The sequence below is a fragment of the Dendrobates tinctorius genome, unplaced genomic scaffold (genome assembly GCF_039654945.1).
Source record: "Dendrobates tinctorius isolate UK_male_01 unplaced genomic scaffold, ASM3965494v1 ptg000054l, whole genome shotgun sequence".
Lineage (NCBI taxonomy): Eukaryota > Metazoa > Chordata > Amphibia > Anura > Dendrobatidae > Dendrobates > Dendrobates tinctorius.
The window spans coordinates 17,040,363-17,061,378 of NW_027361722.1; the positions used below are offsets into that span (position 1 = coordinate 17,040,363).

General features: G+C 41.4%; 1 protein-coding gene across 1 annotated transcript in view; it reads right to left on the reverse strand.

Annotated features, from left to right (window-relative positions):
• Window positions 1-5,348: 5,348 nt before the first annotated feature.
• The window catches only part of BTLA (B and T lymphocyte associated), a 60,840-nt gene continuing 45,172 nt past the window's right edge, over window positions 5,349-21,016 (reverse strand). Inside the window, exons 3-6 of the mRNA XM_073577169.1 lie at window positions 13,634-13,681; window positions 12,955-13,086; window positions 7,778-7,821; window positions 5,349-7,417 (exon numbers count right to left, since the gene is read on the reverse strand). Of these exons, the coding sequence (XP_073433270.1) occupies window positions 7,157-7,417; window positions 7,778-7,821; window positions 12,955-13,086; window positions 13,634-13,681 (485 nt within the window). The 3' untranslated portion in view covers window positions 5,349-7,156. The remainder of the gene's footprint in view (window positions 7,418-7,777; window positions 7,822-12,954; window positions 13,087-13,633; window positions 13,682-21,016) is intronic.

A 21,016-nucleotide genomic window follows, 5' to 3' on the forward strand; every position in this document is an offset into this window, starting at 1 on the left:
CTTCTCGCAAGTGATGGGATACACCTCACAAAACCTGGGAAACACACATTTGCCAGAAGACTTGCCACACTCATCAGGAGGGCTTTAAACTAGAAGAAGAGGGGATGGGAGGAAAAACAGCAGACAAGAACATGCAGCAGAAGGACAAACTAATCAAGGATACTGGATGTGGTGAAGAGGACCCAATACAGGGTACTCAGAAGGAAGCTAAGAAAAAGGAAGCAAAACTTCTTTCCTGCATGCTGACCAACGCAAGAAGCCTGACCAATAAGAGTGAAGATCTGGAGTTGGTAATGTATGAGGAAAAATACGACATAGTAGGACTAACTGAGACATGGTTAGACGACAGCTATGACTGGGCGGCTAACTTGCAAGGATATGATTTGTTTAGGAGGGATCGTAAAAAATGGAAAGGGGGTGGAGTCTGTCTATATATAAAGTCCACTTTCAAGCCCACACTAAGAGAAGATATACAAGAGGGAAACGAAGAGGTGGAGTCTCTATGGGTGGAGATACAAGGAGGGAAAAGTAATAAAATCCTCATAGGGGTTTGTTATAAGCCACCAAATATAACAGAAACCACTGAAAATGTATTATTGAAATAGACAAAGCAGCAAATCACAATGAGGTGATTATTATGGAGAACTTCAACTACCCCAACATAGACTGGGAAACTGAAACCTGCGGATCTCAGAAAGGAAACCAATGTCTGTCAGTGACCAAGGATAATTATCTGTCACAACTTGTACAGGGCCCAACTAGACGGACAGCCCTTCTGGACTTAATGTTAAGCAACAGGCCAGATAGAATAACAGAAGTCCGAGTCGATGGGCACCTAGGGAACAGTGACCACAATATAATACAATTCCACTTGTCCTTCAGTAAGGTGCCCTGGAAGGGGGTTACGAAAACGCTGAATTTCAGGAAAGCAAAGTTTGATCAGCTTAGAGAGGACCTTTGCCGAATTGATTGGGACAATGTCCTCAAAAATAGGAGCACAGAAAATAAATGGGAAATATTTAAATCAGTTTTACACACCCACTGCGAGCTAGCCATACCGTACAGAAATAAAAGGGCTAGGAGCAGGAGAACACCAATGTGGCTAAATAAGGATGTAAAAAGGGCAATAAATAACAAGAACAAGGCATTTAAGAAGCTAAAACAAGAAGGCAATGAAGAAGCATTAAAAATTTATAGAGAAAAAAATAAAATGTGTAAAAAACAAATACATTTAGCAAAAGTGGAAACTGAGAGACTCATTGCTAAGGAAAGTAAAACAAACCCCAAACTATTCTTTAATTATATAAACAGTAAAAAGATTAAAATTGATGGTGTTGGCCCTTTAAAGAACAATGAGGGTGAAATCATAGAGAGCGATGTGAGAAAAGCAAATGTTTTAAATACTTTTTTCTCAACAGTGTTCACACAGGAAAAGGATTTGCCAGGGGAAATGCAGAGTGATAATGTAAACTCCCCATTAAGTATTACCTGCCTAACCCAGGAAGAAGTGCAGAACCGCCTTGGTAAGATTAAAATTGTCAAATCACCAGGCCCTGATGGCATTCACCCTCGGGTATTAAGGGAGTTAAGTAATGTGATAGACAGGCCTCTATTGCTTATATTTAAAGACTCTATAGAAACAGGGTCTGTTCCTTTTGATTGGCGGCAAGCAAATGTGGTACCAATATTCCAAAAGGGGTGTAAAAGGGAACCTGGAAACTATAGGCCGGTAAGCTTAACATCTGTTGTGGGTAAAATTTTTGAAGGGTTTCTAAGGGATACCATTAGGCTGAGTTCACACGTGGCGCTTTTTTCGCGTTTCCGCGGCGGTTTTAACCGCGCGATTTTGCCACGAAAACGCGAAAAATAAGCATCCCATGCATTCCTATGGGATTCCGCAATGCTGTGCTAATGCGGAATCACGGCGATCCCGCACCCATAGGAATGCATTGTTCCGCTTATTTCCCGCATGTGGCTGTGCACACCATGCGGAAAGTAAGCAGAACAATTGCGGATGGTACCCACGGTCCGGAGGAGAGGAGACTGTCCTCCGGGCTTTGGGTGCCATATCCCTGTAAAAAATAAAATTTAAAATAAAAAATATTGTTATTCTCACCCTCCGGCGTCCCGTGCAGCCTTCCCGCTTCTCTCCACGCTCTCGTTCCCAGTAGTCCTTTGCGAAAATGCTCGCGATGACGTCCATTCTCGCGGGATCGCAAAGTCTCGCGGTCATTCGCGCGACGTCATCGCGAATTACCGCGAGACGTCGCGATCCCGCGAGAACTGACGTCATCGCGGGCATTTTCGCAAAGGATTACTGGGAACGGATGCGCGGGACGTCGGAGGGTAAGAAAAACACCGTTTTTTATTTTTTTTTTTACATTCTATCTTTTACTACTGATGCTGCATAGGCGGCCTCAGTAGTAAAAAGTTGGTCACACTCGTCAAACATTATGTTGGATGAGTGTGACCAACCTGTCAATCAGTTCTCCAAGCGATGCTACAGATCGCTTGGAAAACGCTAGCATTTTGCAAGCTAATTACGCTTGCAAAATGCTAGTTTTTCCACGGGAAAATCGCGGGAATTTAAAATGCGATTTTCCCGCGGACTGGAATTCCGGAATTCTCGCGGTAATTTCCGCGAGAGTTCCGGTACATGTGCACTTAGCCTTATGGAATATCTCAATGTTAATAAATGTTTAGCTCCATATCAACATGGATTTATGAAGGATCGCTCCTGTCAAACTAACCTGATCAGCTTCTATGAGGATGTAAGCTCTCAAATGGACCATGGAGAATCACTGGATGTCATTTATCTCGACTTCTCTAAAGCATTTGACACTGTCCCACATAAAAGATTTGTAAGTAAGATGAGAAAGCTCGGGCTAGGGGAAAATGTGTGCAGATGGGTAGGTAGCTGGCTTAGTGATAGAAAACAAAGAGTGGTTATTAATGGGGCATACTCAGATTGGGCCAGGGTTACTAGTGGGGGACCACAGGGGTCTGTATTGGGCCCCCTACTATTTAAAATATTTATTAATGATCTAGTGGATGGCTTACACAGTAAAATATCAGTATTTGCAGATGATACAAAACTATGTAAGGTAGTTAACACAAAGGAGGACAGTTTGCAGCTACAGACAGATTTGAGTAAATTGGAGAATTGGGCTGAAAAATGGCAAATGAGGTTTAACACAGATAAGTGTAAGGTTATGCACATGGGAAGGAGAAACAGATGCTAGAATTACTTACTAAATGGGAAACTGCTGGGGAAATCAGACATGGAAAAAGACTTAGGCATCTTAGTCAATAAGAAGCTAAATTGCAGTGCCCAGTGTCAGGCAGCTGCCAGCAAAGCAAATAGGGTCATGGGATGCATTAGAAGAGGTCTGGGGACACGAGATGAAAACATAATTCTCCCTCTGTACAAGTCACTCGTCAGACCACACTTGGAGGATTGTGTGTAATTTTGGACGCCGGTGCTCAAGAAAGACATTACTGAACTTGAAAGGGTTCAAAATGATAAATGGAGTTGGTTCACTACAATACCCAGAAAGGTTATCAAAATTAGGTCTATTTACTCTAGAAACGAGAAGACTTAGGGGAGACCTAATATGTATGTACAAGTACAGTATATCAGAGGGCAATACAGAGATCTCTCCAATGAACTGTTTGTACCAAGGACTGTGACAAGAACAAGGGGGCATTCTCTTCGTTTGGAGGAAAGACAGTTTCTGCACCAGCATAGAAGAGGGTTCTTCACGGTAAGAGCAGTGAGGCTCTGGAATTCTCTTCCTGAGGAAGTGTTGATGGCCAACTCACTGAATGAATGTAAGAAAGGAATGGATGCTTTTCTTGTGAGTAACAGTATAGAAGGTTACGAATAACAGAATATTATAGGTAGATGGCTGACCCAGCTTAGGGGAAGGAATTTTTTTCCCTATGGAGAAAATTGGCTTCTACTCTGTGGGTTTTTTGCCTTCCCCAGGATCAACAATGCAGAACAGCTGCACTAAAAATAGGCTGAACTAGATGGACATAAGGTCTTCCTTCAGCCTCCAAAACTATGTTACTATGTTAGTCAAAGATATGTGAATTGCTTTTTTTAACGACACCTACATAAAAAATTGAAATTTTTTTTTGAGTGATTGACGAACATTTACCTTTTACATTAAACATGGATAGCCAGCAAAGTAAAACAACCCACAAAATCTCTCATTTCAAACAGATGTCAGCAATAGAGAAAATAATAAAACATAACTTTTAATGAAAAAGTATTTAAAAAGCTACTCTTCTAAGCAAAAAGTGACATATTTAAAATCACACCCCTTGACTAACAGTGCTATGAACTAACCACAAGGACATCTGTATATATTATTTCCTAGATCCCTTTGCTCAGTCGTACATACAACTGATCCCAGTTCCAAATACCGTTAAGACTAGATTCGTATAAATGACAAACTATGATCAGAAAAAAACAAAAATAGGGAATTAAACGTAGGTCAGCAATATTCCTCTACTCTTTTAGGAACAAAAAGATCACAGTTCATGTGTGGACATATGTAAAGCAATAGGTGAGGGAAAAAAAGAACCTGTACAATTCTATAAGAAAGGAACAATCTCACCCATAGATAGAGATGGAATCAGCTGTCAGTTTTTTCAGTCCAACACAGCGAGGATCCATAGAAGGGAGTGGAGCATACTGTTCCTATCAAGCCCTGTAAAGGCTAACATAGCCCTAAGCCTCAAAACTCCCACCTTTACAAGGGCAGTCCACATCTGACCCTTAAAAATAAATAGCCCTACTTGTCCCTGTGCACCCGACGCGTTTCGTCACTCCTGTGACGTCGGAAGGTAAATATACCCCAATTTTTTATTTTTTATTCTTTTTTTTACAGGGGTATGGTACCCAGGGCCTGGAGGACAGTCTCCTCTCCTCCACACTGTGGGTACCAACCGCACATGAGACGCTTAACTTCCCGCATGGTGGGCATAGCCACATGCGGGAAGTAAGCGATTCTCATGCATTCCTATGGGTGCGGAATCGCGGCAATTCTTTGCGATTCCGCACAAAAGAATGATCATGCTGCGATTTTTTCCGCGATGCGATTCCGCCGCGGAAAAAAGCGCAGCATTAGCACAGCATGTGCGGAATGCCATAGGAATGCATGGGGGGCGTTCTGTACATGATTTTTAAATGTTTTCGCAGCGTTTTCGCGCCAAAAATCGCAGCAAAAAGCTTAAAAATCGCATCGTGGGCACACAGCCTTAATGTCTTTAATCAACTTCTGTTTCAAAATACTACATGAAAAACTGTAATGATGTTGTTTTAGAAAGTTTCAAAAATATCCAGAAAAGCATGAATATGTTTTAATCGTTTGGCATATAATTTACAATCATTATCATTATTTTCTATTTTAAATTACAATCATTCAATATCTCATAGAATTTTAGACAAAATAATACCTCTATATATATACACAGGAACGTGTTAGGTCAAGTCTCAGGATTGAAAGTCGTTGAGGTCGCAGTCCGTTTGTGATCTTTCACCTAATCGATATACTGTAAAGATTATATAGAGCAGCACAAGACATGATAGCAAGAAAAAAATCACAAAACAGTACAAGATTTATCCAGCAGTACAAGTCTATATCATAAAATGTGTAAATGGCCTCCACTAACCCATCCATAGCACAAACCCCACGGTGGTGCATGAGTAAAAAGACCATAGGTGCCAACCTCCACCCCATCATGAGTCTCTGCTAATTACGAGAAAACAACCCAGTAGATTGTGATGTCCTCTAGAATCAAACTTTGAGCCAAGCCTTTAGACATCTTTATCATTTCCTCCACCTGTCTACACAAAGTGAAAGCCTTCATAGGTTTCTAAAACTCCTTTATAGCAAGCCTCGATCTCACATTTTCTAAATCTCATTCGTCGTAGTAAGAACATGGAGTAAACTTTGCTCGTCTCCTTCAGCATTCATTTATGCCAAGGAGCCTCCATAAACCTTGATGGGTCCACTGGACGTCAAGTAGACATTGAACGTCATCATACCAAGTTGAGTTGGAGGTGGCGCCTCCGCCTTTTATTTATTAATTTTATCGAGTTTTTAAATCAGTTTTCGGGCAGCGTAGGGAAGTTCAACTATTGTATTGAACGTAGAATGTGACATTTATTCCCGTTACACATACATTCTTTTGCCTATATTTCGGTAACAAAATTAAAAGTTTACAAACTTCAAATCTTGACAAAAAAAAAAAATCAATGGGATTCTATGACTTTGAACCCCAACTAAAGAAAACATAATGAAGGTCTGTGAGCTGACACTCCAACTTTAATGGGATCCATAAGCTGAAACCCCAATCTGAGATGATATTATTATTAGGGTCTATCAGCTTAAACTTTCACCTATTCCAAAGATAAAGAGACCAATTTTCAGACTAATGTGCTTGAACCACATCTATAATTTGTGGAGTTTTCTACACTGTGTCTTTAGAAGAGCTATTCATTTTAATTGTAAGGTACAATAAGTCAACACGGATCTCAATGGTCTTCTTAGATTTCAGATCCTCGGAGTTGTAGGGAGCGCCAACTAACCTCAAAATGTTGCCAATTTTTGGGAATTTGGGGAGGTTACCAACATGGAAATCTCAATAAACTTTCTTTAAGTAGCACCTTTATCTCTTTTTAATAAACCTATACCTTATCTATAATTTAAAAGTTGATTAGTCAAAGCCAAATTGGGATATTTTTGCCCCAGAAAAATTCTAGAAAGTTCAAGAGACAACATATCACTTTTACGTCTCAATATAAAATCATTGAATAGCTCTTGGTTTGTTTTTTTTAGATACATGATTATTCTATAAATTGTAAGATTATAAATATGTTATAACCTTCTTTAATGTATATATTACTCTAGACGTTTAACCAGTCCAAAATTTCAAAACTGTAGGTCCATGGTAGGCTTGACCAATGTGAGGCAATCCTATCTCAGAGTTGATATCTTGAAGAATTGTTTTCATTTCTTTGGTTGCCCACAGAGTAAAGCTATAAATGATCATTCATGCTGGACTACCATAACCTAAGTTCTCCAAAGAATATCTGGCCTTGCCATTTGGATATGACAAATTTGGTCATCTCATATCTTAATGATCATTTTTGTCGGGGCTGTACTGTGGCGTATTCAACCTCATGGTCGTCTTCAAACTGAAAAATTGTCTTCTGGCCGTTGTAGTTTAGATCAGCATAGACAATGGAGTCCTCTTCTTCTTTTGGAGTAGACTTGTAATCCAAGTGGGCATTGTCATATGTGACCTCAACAGTGACGGCAGTCTGGTCCGTGTCCTTCAAAGTTCCTCCTTTTGTCTGTTTCGAACAGTTTTTTAGACTTCCTGACATGGCTACAAATTGGAGCTAGAAAAAATAAGGATGTATTAATACTCGATGAACAGTAAAATATTATAAAATCACTACATGTCATGATTGGTGTGATATGGGTGGAGTTTGGGAAGCTGGTACTCCTCTTTCTGCTGGCTCAAGACCTGCAGTTGGCTTTACACAATGCTTTCATTTTGCCTAAAGTGTCTTTTCGGCAACTAATGAGCTAAGTAGTGTAACACTCAGGCATAATACACAGAAATACCGAAGTATTGCAGGTCATTACTGAACGATCAAATGATTGCATGGTCAAGTCCCATCATGAGAGGAGCTAAGAAAAGGTAAAAAGTCAAATCAAGTATTGACTGTAAAGGAAAAAGGGAAACAAGTCCTCACCTCTTCAGTAGTCGCAGCGTCCTGAGAAGATGATCTGTGCTTTACTTTGGAGAAAATAATAAAATATAATTATTACCTACCATTTATGGGTTTTATTAACAACACAGATCACAGGAAAAACATTGTCAGGATAATGACACTGACACTTGGGGTGCAGGATAATGACACTGACACTCGGGGTACAGGATAATGACACTGACACTGGGGGTATAGGATAATGACACTGACACACGGGGTACAGGATAATGACACTGACACTCAGGGTACAGGATAATGACACTGACACTCGGGGTATAGGATAATGACACTGACACTCGGGGTACAGGATAATGACACTGACACTCGGGGTACAGGATAATGACACTGACACTCGGGGTATAGGATAATGACACTGACACTCGGGGTACAGGATAATGACACTGACACACGGGGTACAGGATAATGACACTGACACTCGGGGTACAGGATAATGACACTGACACTGGGGGTATAGGATAATGACACTGACACACGGGGTACAGGATAATGACACTGACACTCGGGGTACAGGATAATGACACTGACACTCGGGGTATAGGATAATGACACTGACACACGGGGTACAGGATAATGACACTGACACATGGGGTACAGGATAATGACACTGACACTCGGGGTATAGGATAATGACACTGACACTCGGGGTACAGGATAATGACACTGACACTGGGGGTATAGGATAATGACACTGACACACGGGGTACAGGATAATGACACTGACACTGGGGGTATAGGATAATGACACTGACACACGGGGTACAGGATAATGACACTGACACTCGGGGTACAGGATAATGACACTGACACTGGGGGTATAGGATAATGACACTGACACACGGGGTACAGGATAATGACACTGACACTCGGGGTACAGGATAATGATACTGACACTCGGGGTACAGGATAATGACACTGACACACGGGGTACAAGATAATGACACTGACACTTGGGGTGCAGGATAATAACACTGACACTCGGGGTACAGGACAATGACACAGACACTCGAGGTACAGGATAATGACACTGATACTTGGGGTACAGGATAATGACACTGACACTGGGGGTATAGGATAATGACACTGACACACGGGGTACAGGATAATGACACTGACACTCGGGGTACAGGATAATGACACTGACACTGGGGGTATAGGATAATGACACTGACACACGGGGTACAGGATAATGACACTGACACTCGGGGTACAGGATAATGACACTGACACTCGGGGTACAGGATAATGACACTGACACTGGGGGTATAGGATAATGACACTGACACACGGGGTACAGGATAATGACACGGACACTCGGGGTACAGGATAATGACACGGACACTCGGGGTACAGGATAATGACACTGACACACGGGGTACAAGATAATGACACTGACACTTGGGGTGCAGGATAATAACACTGACACTCGGGGTACAGGACAATGACACAGACACTCGAGGTACAGGATAATGACACTGACACTTGGGGTGCAGGATAATAACACTGACAATCGGGGTTACAGGACAATGACACAGACACTCGAGGTATAGGATAATGACACTGACACTTGGGGTACAGGATAATGACACTGACACTCGGGGTACAGGATAATGACACTGACACTCGGGGTACAGGACAATGACACTGACACTCGGGGTACAGGACAATGACACTGACACTCGGGGTACAGGACAATGACACTGACACTCGAGGTACAGGATAATGACACTGACACTCGGGGTACAGGATAATGACACTGACACTGGGGGTACAGGATAATGACACTGACACTGGGGGTACAGGATAACGACACTGAAACTCGGGGTACAGGATAATGACACTGACACTCGGGGTACAGGATAATGACACTGACACTTGGGGTGCAGGATAATAACACTGACACTCGGGTTACAGGACAATGACACTGACACTGGGGGTACAGGATAATGACACTGACACTCGGGGTACAGGATAATGACACTGACACTCGGGGTACAGGACAATGACACTGACACTCGGGGTACAGGACAATGACACTGACACTCGAGGTACAGGACAATGACACTGACACTCGGGGTACAGGATAATGACACTGACACTTGGAGTACAGGATAATGACACTGACACTTGGGGTACAGGATAATGACACTGACACTTGGGGTACAGGATAATGACACTGACACTCGAGGTACAGGATAATGACACTGACACTTGGGGTACAGGATAATGACACTGACACTCGAGGTACAGGATAATGACACTGACACTCGGGGTACAGGATAATGACACTGACACTGGGGGTATAGGATAATGACACTGACACACGGGGTACAGGATAATGACACGGACACTCGGGGTACAGGATAATGACACGGACACTCGGGGTACAGGATAATGACACTGACACACGGGGTACAAGATAATGACACTGACACTTGGGGTGCAGGATAATAACACTGACACTCGGGGTACAGGACAATGACACAGACACTCGAGGTACAGGATAATGACACTGACACTTGGGGTGCAGGATAATAACACTGACAATCGGGGTTACAGGACAATGACACAGACACTCGAGGTATAGGATAATGACACTGACACTTGGGGTACAGGATAATGACACTGACACTCGGGGTACAGGATAATGACACTGACACTCGGGGTACAGGACAATGACACTGACACTCGGGGTACAGGACAATGACACTGACACTCGGGGTACAGGACAATGACACTGACACTCGAGGTACAGGATAATGACACTGACACTCGGGGTACAGGATAATGACACTGACACTGGGGGTACAGGATAATGACACTGACACTGGGGGTACAGGATAACGACACTGAAACTCGGGGTACAGGATAATGACACTGACACTCGGGGTACAGGATAATGACACTGACACTTGGGGTGCAGGATAATAACACTGACACTCGGGTTACAGGACAATGACACTGACACTGGGGGTACAGGATAATGACACTGACACTCGGGGTACAGGATAATGACACTGACACTCGGGGTACAGGACAATGACACTGACACTCGGGGTACAGGACAATGACACTGACACTCGAGGTACAGGACAATGACACTGACACTCGGGGTACAGGATAATGACACTGACACTTGGAGTACAGGATAATGACACTGACACTTGGGGTACAGGATAATGACACTGACACTTGGGGTACAGGATAATGACACTGACACTCGAGGTACAGGATAATGACACTGACACTTGGGGTACAGGATAATGACACTGACACTCGAGGTACAGGATAATGACACTGACACTCGGGGTACAGGATAATGACACTGACACTTGGGGTACAGGATAATGACACTGACACTCGGGGTACAGGACAATGACACTGACCCTCGGGGTACAGGATAATGACACTGACACTCGAGGTACAGGATAATGACATTGACACTCGGGGTACAGGATAATGACACTGACACTTGGGGTACAGCATAATGACACTGACACTCGGGGTGCAGGATAATGACACTGACACTCGGGGTACAGGATAATGACACTGACACAATGTGTAGAGGATGACACGGACACTCGGGGTGCAGGATAATGACGCTGACACTCGGGGTACAGGATAATGACACTGACACTCGGGGTACAGGATAATGACACTGACACTCGGGGTGCAGGATAATGACATTGACACTCGGGGTACAGGATAATGACACTGACACTATGTGTACAGGATGACACGGACACTCGGGGTGCAGGATAATGACGCTGACACTCGGGGTACAGGATAATGACACTGACACTCGGGGTACAGGATAATGTCGCTGACACTCGGGGTACAGGATAATGACACTGACACTCGGGGTACAGGATAATGACGCTGACACTCGGGGTACAGGATAATGTCGCTGACACTCGGGGTGCAGGATAATGACACTGACACTCGGGGTACAGGATAATGACACTGACACTATGTGTACAGGATGACACTGACAATCGGGGTGCAGGATAATGACGCTGACACTCGGGGTACAGGATAATGACACTGACACTCGGGGTACAGGATAATGTCGCTGACACTCGGGGTACAGGATAATGACGCTGACACTCGGGGTGCAGGATAATGACACTGACACTCAGGGTACAGGATAATGACACTGACACTATGTGTACAGGATGACACTGACACTCGGGGTGCAGGATAATGACGCTGACACTCGGGGTACAGGATAATGACACTGACACTATGTGTACAGGATGACACTGACACTCGGGGTACAGGATAATGACACTGACACTCGGGGTACAGGATAATGACACTGACACTCGGGGTACAGGATAATGACACTGACACTATGTGTACAGGATGACACTGACACTCGGGGTACAGGATAATGACGCTGACACTCGGGGTACAGGATAATGTCGCTGACACTCGGGGTGCAGGATAATGACACTGACACTCGGGGTACAGGATAATGACACTGACACTATGTGTACAGGATGACACTGACACTCGGGGTACAGGATAATGACACTGACACTATGTGTACAGGATGACACTGACACTCGGGGTACAGGATAATGACACTGACACTATGTGTACAGGATGACACTGACACTCGGGGTACAGGATAATGACGCTGACACTCGGGGTACAGGATAATGTCGCTGACACTCGGGGTGCAGGATAATGACACTGACACTCGGGGTACAGGATAATGACACTGACACTATGTGTACAGGATGACACTGACACTCGGGGTACGGGATAATGACACTGACACTCGGGGTACAGGATAATGACACTGACACTATGTGTACAGGATGACACTGACACTCGGGGTGCAGGATAATGACACTGACACTATGTGTACAGGATAATGACACTGACACTCGGGGTACAGGATAATGACACTGACACTCGGGGTGCAGGATAATGACACTGACACTCGGGGTACAGGATAATGACACTGACACTCGGGGTACAGGATAATGACACTGACACTATGTGTACAGGATGACACTGACACTCGGGGTGCAGGATAATGACACTGACACTATGTGTACAGGATAATGACACTGACACTCGGGGTACAGGATAATGACACTGACACTTGATACAAAGTGCCAATAAGTTACCTTTAAAATGTCTTAGACAGTAAATCAGCATGGAGATGGTGATAATAAATACACAGAGCCCTCCCAGGCTTGATGCAATGTATAGCAATAATGTAAAATTCTGAATAGTATCTGTTCCCTTTGGGGTATTGCCTGGGGGAGAAACAGAGGAAGAACATAACAGATGTTGAAAATTATCAATAAGATGTCAGTATCGTCAGGTTCCACATTGCATTCACGCCATTGAACTTTTTGACATCTGAGTTTAGGGTATAAATACTTTGGACTAAATCAAACTATTTTCTTTACTTTTTACTTATTAGTAACTTTGATTGATCTCCTAGTTATCAATGCTTATAATGAGATAATAAATAATATGAGCCACACAGATCTCTTACACCTGATAGGAGATGATTGGCAGGCTCATAGAGGTGAGAGTTTAGGACCCAGAAACTCAGGTAGTTGACAAGTCCCACCCATGCTTGTCTTTCTCTCTGTCCATTGGCCTGGGAAATTCTATCACTGTCCAATCACAACCTGTTATGTGTCCTCTTATAAACAGTTGGTAAAAGGGGAAATTACAGAATAAATTTAGGTGAAAACTTTCTTTTCATTTTGTTCTTGAAGGAATTTCCATAAAATGCACGAAAATTACCAACAACTTTATGCAGATATTTCTCTTAGAATAGGAAGCATTTACCTGTCTCTGTGGTATTTATTGTGGTGACATTTTCGGTCACACTTTCTCCTGAAAATGAAACAAGACAATAATCTATCTGGTCCGACAAAAAGGGAAAATATGTGTTACATCCTCATTTACATGCTTGACCCAGTTGTTGTGAGCGTATGACTCAAACTAACTTTATATCCTAAACAAAAAGTCTGTTATTTATTTTGCTTTGCTTTTTTTTATTTGTATCTTTTGTTTTAAACTGTTGATATGCTATATTCCCATATAGAAGCTGAGCTCACACCAAACCTGCCAGATACCGGTTGTGTAATAGCAGAGATCAGAACTAGCTCCGATTGCTGCTCTTTTCGTGCAGCTGTCTAAACATGTGCATCGGCTCCCATTGACTTCCCACGACGCAATCGCAGGGAGCCAATTGTTTTTTGTGGCAGCCAGGGGCTAAAAGACTAAAAGAAAAAGTTGAAAAGAAAATTGAAAAATTGAAAAAAAAAATAGAAAATATAAAAATTGGAATCATGTTTTCTTTCCAACAGTAAAAATAAAGAAAGGGGAGAAAAAAAAAGTAAAGCTGATATCACAGCGCATACAAAAGTCTGACCTATCAAAATCTAAAACGGATTAATCTAAACAGTAAAAGATGTATAGAGTAAAAATAAATCAGATTGAGAAAACTGTGGGGGCTTTTTGCTCCCTAAAAAAATCCAGTAAAATGTAATCATAATGTCACACGCACCCCAACATTGCAAGAATAAAAAAAATCAGCTTGAGAAATGAAAAACAAGCCCGCGCACGGCTCTATCGACGCAAAAAAAATACTTTCTCCAGCACTTTTTCTGCCTTTCTCCTAAGGCCTGTTTCACACTGCAGTTTTTTTACGTCAGTCAAAATCCGCCAGAGTGTAAAAAAACGGATCCGTTTCGGTTTTGCACAAACGGCTGTCACAGGATCCGTTTTTTGGCGGATCTGTTTTTGGGGCCAAGGTGCTGAAATTTTGAAATTTAGAGTGAAATGACTCTGGGAGGAGAGAGGGAGAGAGAGAGAGGGGGAGAGAGAGAGAGTGGGGGAGAGAGAAAGAGATATTTTCCGGCGCCAGAATGGAGTTTGGGGTTAAATTTCTGGCAAGGATATCCGCTATTTTGACGCAGCCAAAAAACGTTTCCTTGTCCGTCAACTCAAGTCAGCGGACGCCAAAATTATGGCCGATCCCTCAAAAAACGGATCCAACGGATGACCATCCGTCAAAATCCGCCGCTAATGCAAGTCAATGGGGAAACAAACGGATCCGCCAAAAAAAAGGCGGATTTGTTTTTTTTTTTTTTTTTGCAAAACGGTGGATTTTGACTGATGGCAACAAACGGAAATGTGAAACAGGCCTTAGCGAACCGGTATGCAACTTCATTAATCTACAATCACTGAAGGCAATAGTTCTGATGAAGGCCTAAGAATTGGCCGAAACGTCAACGTCTACAGTGGATAATTAATAAAACCATAATCACATATTTGGGAGTTTTTCTTTAATCTTCGCAAAAAAATAATAAGTTAGGAGAGTCTCAGTAAAAGTCGACTCAAACCAAATTTTCGTTAACAAATTTTACATTTTTTGTTTCATCACTTAAATTTAAAAAAAATCTTTTGAAAAAAATATACACACTTTGTATTACTGTAATATTACTGACCTGGAAAATCATACTACCGGGTAATTTTTATTGAAAAATGTATACAAGAAAACAAATGAAACCCCAAAAAATGTCAGAATCACATTTTTTTCATCATTTCACTGCATTTTTCAGCACTTTGTAAAGTAAAATGAATATTGTTGAACTACAACTTGTCCCAGAAAAAAAAAAAAAAAAAAGCCCTCATACGGCTATGTGGAAAAAAAATATTAAAAAGTTTTATCTCTTGACAGTAGGGACGAAAAGAATGTAAGCACAGAAAGAAACATCGCCCAGTTGGAAAGGGTGTAAAAGAATGTGGCTTTAACTCTATGGAAAATTCAATCTGTTAATTACATGGAAAAACTATTTTACAAGATATTGTTTCATATAAAAGTTATTTAAAACCGAATATTTCCTTTACAGTTAATTTTTTAATAATTTTTTCATTAGATTTTATTTGTATTAAACAAAAGAAAATAAATTAAAACAACACTTAAAAAAAACCCAAATATAATATTTTTAAATAAATCTATTATGCAAAAATAATTTTTTTTTTAGCACTAACTTTACTCTTTTACTTTATTCCAAAATTTATCTTGGAAAAAATAAAGTTCGCCATTTTATTATTCTAAAACCAGGCTGACTGATTGAAAAAGATATTTGAAAGTCAGAAAACTTTTTAAACTTTTTGCCTCTATGCTGTGAGCCTCCTGCACAGAAGCAATAGCTGAGCCCAGAATAAAAAAAATTGACTCAATTTTTATATATTTGCTTTCCCGGCAAGTAAAAAAAGCAGAAGAGCAGACAAAAAAATAAGACAAAAAAAGCTGACATTTTTTATCAAAGTACTGTACAAGCAATATACAGTAATAGCTAATATAATACTAATAATATAAATAATATACGGTAATTCACTATTATATTATTCTTATATAATTAATTATGTATTGACAATATAATAATATTAAAAAGAATATAAATAACAAATGTGACACCGAAAATAATATTCGAATAATAATAATATTAATATATTGTTATATTGATAATGAACATATGATATATTAATTATATAATACTATTAAAAAATAATATAACTAATATTTAATATAATAGCTAATATAATATTTATATAATATAATAGATTATTCTATTATTTTGAATTACATTGTTATATTATATTATTACATATAAATTATATTATTATATTCTATATTAACAATATAATATAAATAATAATAAAACTATTACATAACATAACAGCTAATATAATACATATTAGAATAACTTGAAAAACATGTAATTGGGCTCCATCTTCCAGGTGCTAATTATGTTTATGGCTTTTTGTGTGACAGATGATTCAAGGAAATTAGCCAAACCAGAGGGATATCATAAGGAAGATACCTCAAAGAGCAGATGTGTTTTATTTTTTTTTTCAAGAGCGTGAGATCTCAATCCAAGTGAGCAAAAAATATGAGTGGTGCCACACAATAAAGTGCACAAGGATGTGGTGCATGGCAGCCCACTCCAATATACTTTTCCCTATCTCTCTGGACAGAAAGCCGAAGAGAGAATCAGGGATCGGTGGAATCCCCTCAACAATGCTTTGTGAGTGCCCGGTATTCTCCCAGTATCCTCCCAGGCTGCCACCTCAGAGGAACTGAGAGCTCAGTCTGTGTAATGTAGTGTCTGCAAAATATGATGTTTTCTGTTGGAACCTTCTAGAAAATCCTCCATTCTATGAGAAAGTAGCCTGTCAGCTTTTTGCAGCCTCTCCTCTCCTTCTGCCCCCTCCCCATTAGCAGCTGTCTGTGTGTGTGTTCTCTGCCAGCACCTGAAACCTGATATGGAGCATTTCCTCTTGAAGCACTCCCCCCTCCTTGCCCGGCCAGGACAGGAAGTCCTTTGTTCTCTGGAAATGTGCTGGGATCAATATGGGAAGTATTAAAACAATTCATATCACGGGAACCATACACCTCAGAGATGTAAAACTCACATTTCTGCAAAGGACACGAGGCCAGCTTTCTGAGTCCTAATTTTCACGGTTATAACCTCACCAGAAACTGAAATATGGATTGCTCCCAAATAGAGGGTCTTAATTGTGGCATGCTTGGTGTTTTCGGATTCTATTCGGTAAATCACAAACAATGATGCCCTATATGTGTTTGTGCGGGCTCCCCTCGCTAAGATATAGTTATTCTAAGTTTTGTAGCCAAATCATAGCTTGAAGAGAGGAAGGTGGGACCTTCCCAGACCGCCCATTTCGTGAGGTCACAGACCCAAAAGGATAAAGGATTCCCTCCCCAAACTCAGGCAGAGCAGCTCAAGTCCTCGTGCCAGAGAGACATGCCGATGAGTGGGGACGTTTGGTTAAGCGCCCCTCCAAGCCAAATGGGATGCCTATAGAGTCATAAGCAACTGTGAGTGTTACCTTCTGTTTTCATCCATTTTGTTTTATACTTGTCTCTGTACATATGTAATGTCTCAATTTTATAGCAACTTTTATCTATATAATCACTGCCCTCATTTTGGGGAATAAATGATATAATAATTCAGTCTGTCTTCATGCTCTAAGAAACGAACTATACGCCTCTTTTAGATAATCGCTACTGATTTCAGGGGTTTGCCACGGACCCTCTTAATTTAAGTCTGTGAATTAAGAAAAGCGTGGATGGTGGCAGCGTGGTGTGTGCGATTGATTAGGCGAGTTGGCAGGACAGAAGGGTCTTATATTGCTGTATGAGGGGCTGCGGCCACAGCATTGATAATTCCCTTACTGCAGTAGTCTAATTTCCCATGCACAACAAGCAGCCCGTCCGTCGACTAATTATCCTAGGTGCAGTTCCCTGACTGACCTGAGGGTAAGGGGGGCACCGGAGAGCTGCGAGTTCCAAAGTGGGACTGAGAAAGTGGGATATACATAAATCCCCGCAGCATCTTGGAAGGTTGTTAGCAGTGGTGGGGCATCCAAAATACCCCCCCTGCGGTAAATTGTTAGAGCAAGGTTAGCTTGCTGCATTTCTGTCACATGGTGCCAGTGGTGGGATAACTAAGATAAGCCCCCACTGTGCCTGTGATAGCCGTGTGCCGGCAGTGTGTCGCGTCTCTCCGTCCGCTGATACACCCGTGTCAGTGGTGGGATTGTGACATATTGGTAGAGTTGAGCGATACCGTCCGATACTTCAAAGTATCGGATCGGAATGGATCGGCCGATCTTAAAAAAAAGTATCGGTATCGCCGATTCCGATACCGGAAGTCCCATTCAAGTCTATGGGACTTCCGGTATCGGAATAAGAAAAATCCTGTTTTTCCCTTGTACAGCCTCTCTGGGGTCTGTACGGGCCTTTCGGGGGGCTGTGCTGGCCTGCCAGGGGGTCTGTGCAGGCTCCGGTGGTCTGTGCCAGCCTGCCGGGGGGCTGTGCCGGCCTGCCAGGGGGGCTGTGCAGGCTCCGGTGGGCTGTGCCGGCCTGCCGGGGGGCTGTGCCGGCCTGCCGGGGGGCTGTGCAGGCTCCGGGGGGCTGTGCCGGCCTGCCGGGGGGCTGTGCAGGCTTCGGGGGTCTGTGCAGGCATCGTCCGATGGGACTACAAGTCCCATCGGGCGATGCCTGCTACCATGACAGTGATTGACACATTAGCCAATGATGGGACAGTAGTAGTCCCATCATCCGGCTAATGTGTTGAATGTAAAAAAAAAAAAAAAAAATTACATGCTACATACATACAACATGCATACTACATACATGCTACATTCATACTACATACTACATACATGCTACATTCATACTACATATATACTACATGCAACATACATACTACATATATACTACATGCATGCAACATACATACTACATATATACTACATGCATGCAACATGCATACTACATATATACTACATGCTACATACATACTACATATATGCTACATACATACTACATATATACTACATGCATGCTACATACATACTACATACATACTACATATATGCTACATACATACTACATGCTACATACATACTACATATATACTACATGCATGCTACATACATACTACATGCTACATACATACTACATACATACCACATACATACCACATACATACTACATACATACTACATACATACTACATGCTACATACATACTACATATATACTACATGCATGCTACATACATACTACATGCTACATACATACTACATATATACTACATGCATGCTACATACATACTACATGCTACATACATACTACATGCATGCTACATACATACTACATGCTACATACATACTACATATATACTACATGCATGCTTCATACATACTACATGCTACATACATACTACATACATACTACATACATACTACATGCATGCTACATACATACTACATGCTACATACATACTACATATATACTACATGCATGCTACATACATACTACATGCTACATACATACTACATATATACTACATGCATGCTACATACATACTGCATGCTACATGCATGCTACATACATACTACATACATACTACATGCTACATACATACCACATATATACTACATACATACTACATACAATACATTCATACAATACATACATAGACATACAGTACATATAACATAGAGTAACATACTTACCAATACTTGTCACATTGTTCCCCGAAGCCATTGTCTTTTACGGAATAAATATTAACATAACAAACCACAAAAATACTCACCCACGATCCGAAGCAGTCCACGAGTGTGTCCCACGACGATCTTGGGTAGAGAACTGCAGCATCAGCTGTTGCTGCCGTTCTCTACGGGCTGCAGGAATCCAATGACGGAAGGTAGGTATCCTTCCGCACTGTATTCCTCCGCCACTTAAAAAAAAAAAGTCCCTAGTCTCACTTTATGCCATTGCTGCGTGGGAATTCCCACGCAGCAATGGCATAAAGTGAGACTAGGGACTTTTTTTTTTTTAAGTGGCGGAGGAATACAGTGCGGAAGGATACCTACCTTCCGTCATTGGATTCCTGCAGCCCGTAGAGAACGGCAGCAACAGCTGATGCTGCAGTTCTCTACCCAAGATCGTCGTGGGACACACTCGTGGACTGCTTCGGATCGTGGGTGAGTATTTTTGTGGTTTGTTATGTTAATATTTATTCCGTAAAAGACAATGGCTTCGGGGAACAATGTGACAAGTATTGGTAAGTATGTTACTCTATGTTATATGTACTGTATGTCTATGTATGTATTGTATGAATGTATTGTATGTAGTATGTATGTAGTATATATGTGGTATGTATGTAGCATGTAGTATGTATGTAGTATGTATGTAGCATGCATGTAGCATGCAGTATGTATGTAGCATGCATGTAGTATATATGTAGTATGTATGTAGCATGTAGTATGTATGTAGCATGCATGTAGTATATATGTAGTATGTATGTAGCATGTAGTATGTATGTAGCATGCATGTAGTATGTATGTAGTATGTATGTAGTATGTATGTAGCATGTAGTATGTATGTAGCATGCATGTAGTATATATGTAGTATGTATGTAGCATGTAGTATGTATGTAGCATGCATGTAGTATATATGTAGCATGTATGTAGTATGTATGTAGTATATATGTAGTATGTATGTAGCATGTAGTATGTATGTAGCATGCATGTAGTATATATGTAGTATGTATGTAGCATGTAGTATGTATGTAGCATGCATGTAGTATGTATGTAGTATGTATGTAGCATGTAGTATGTATGT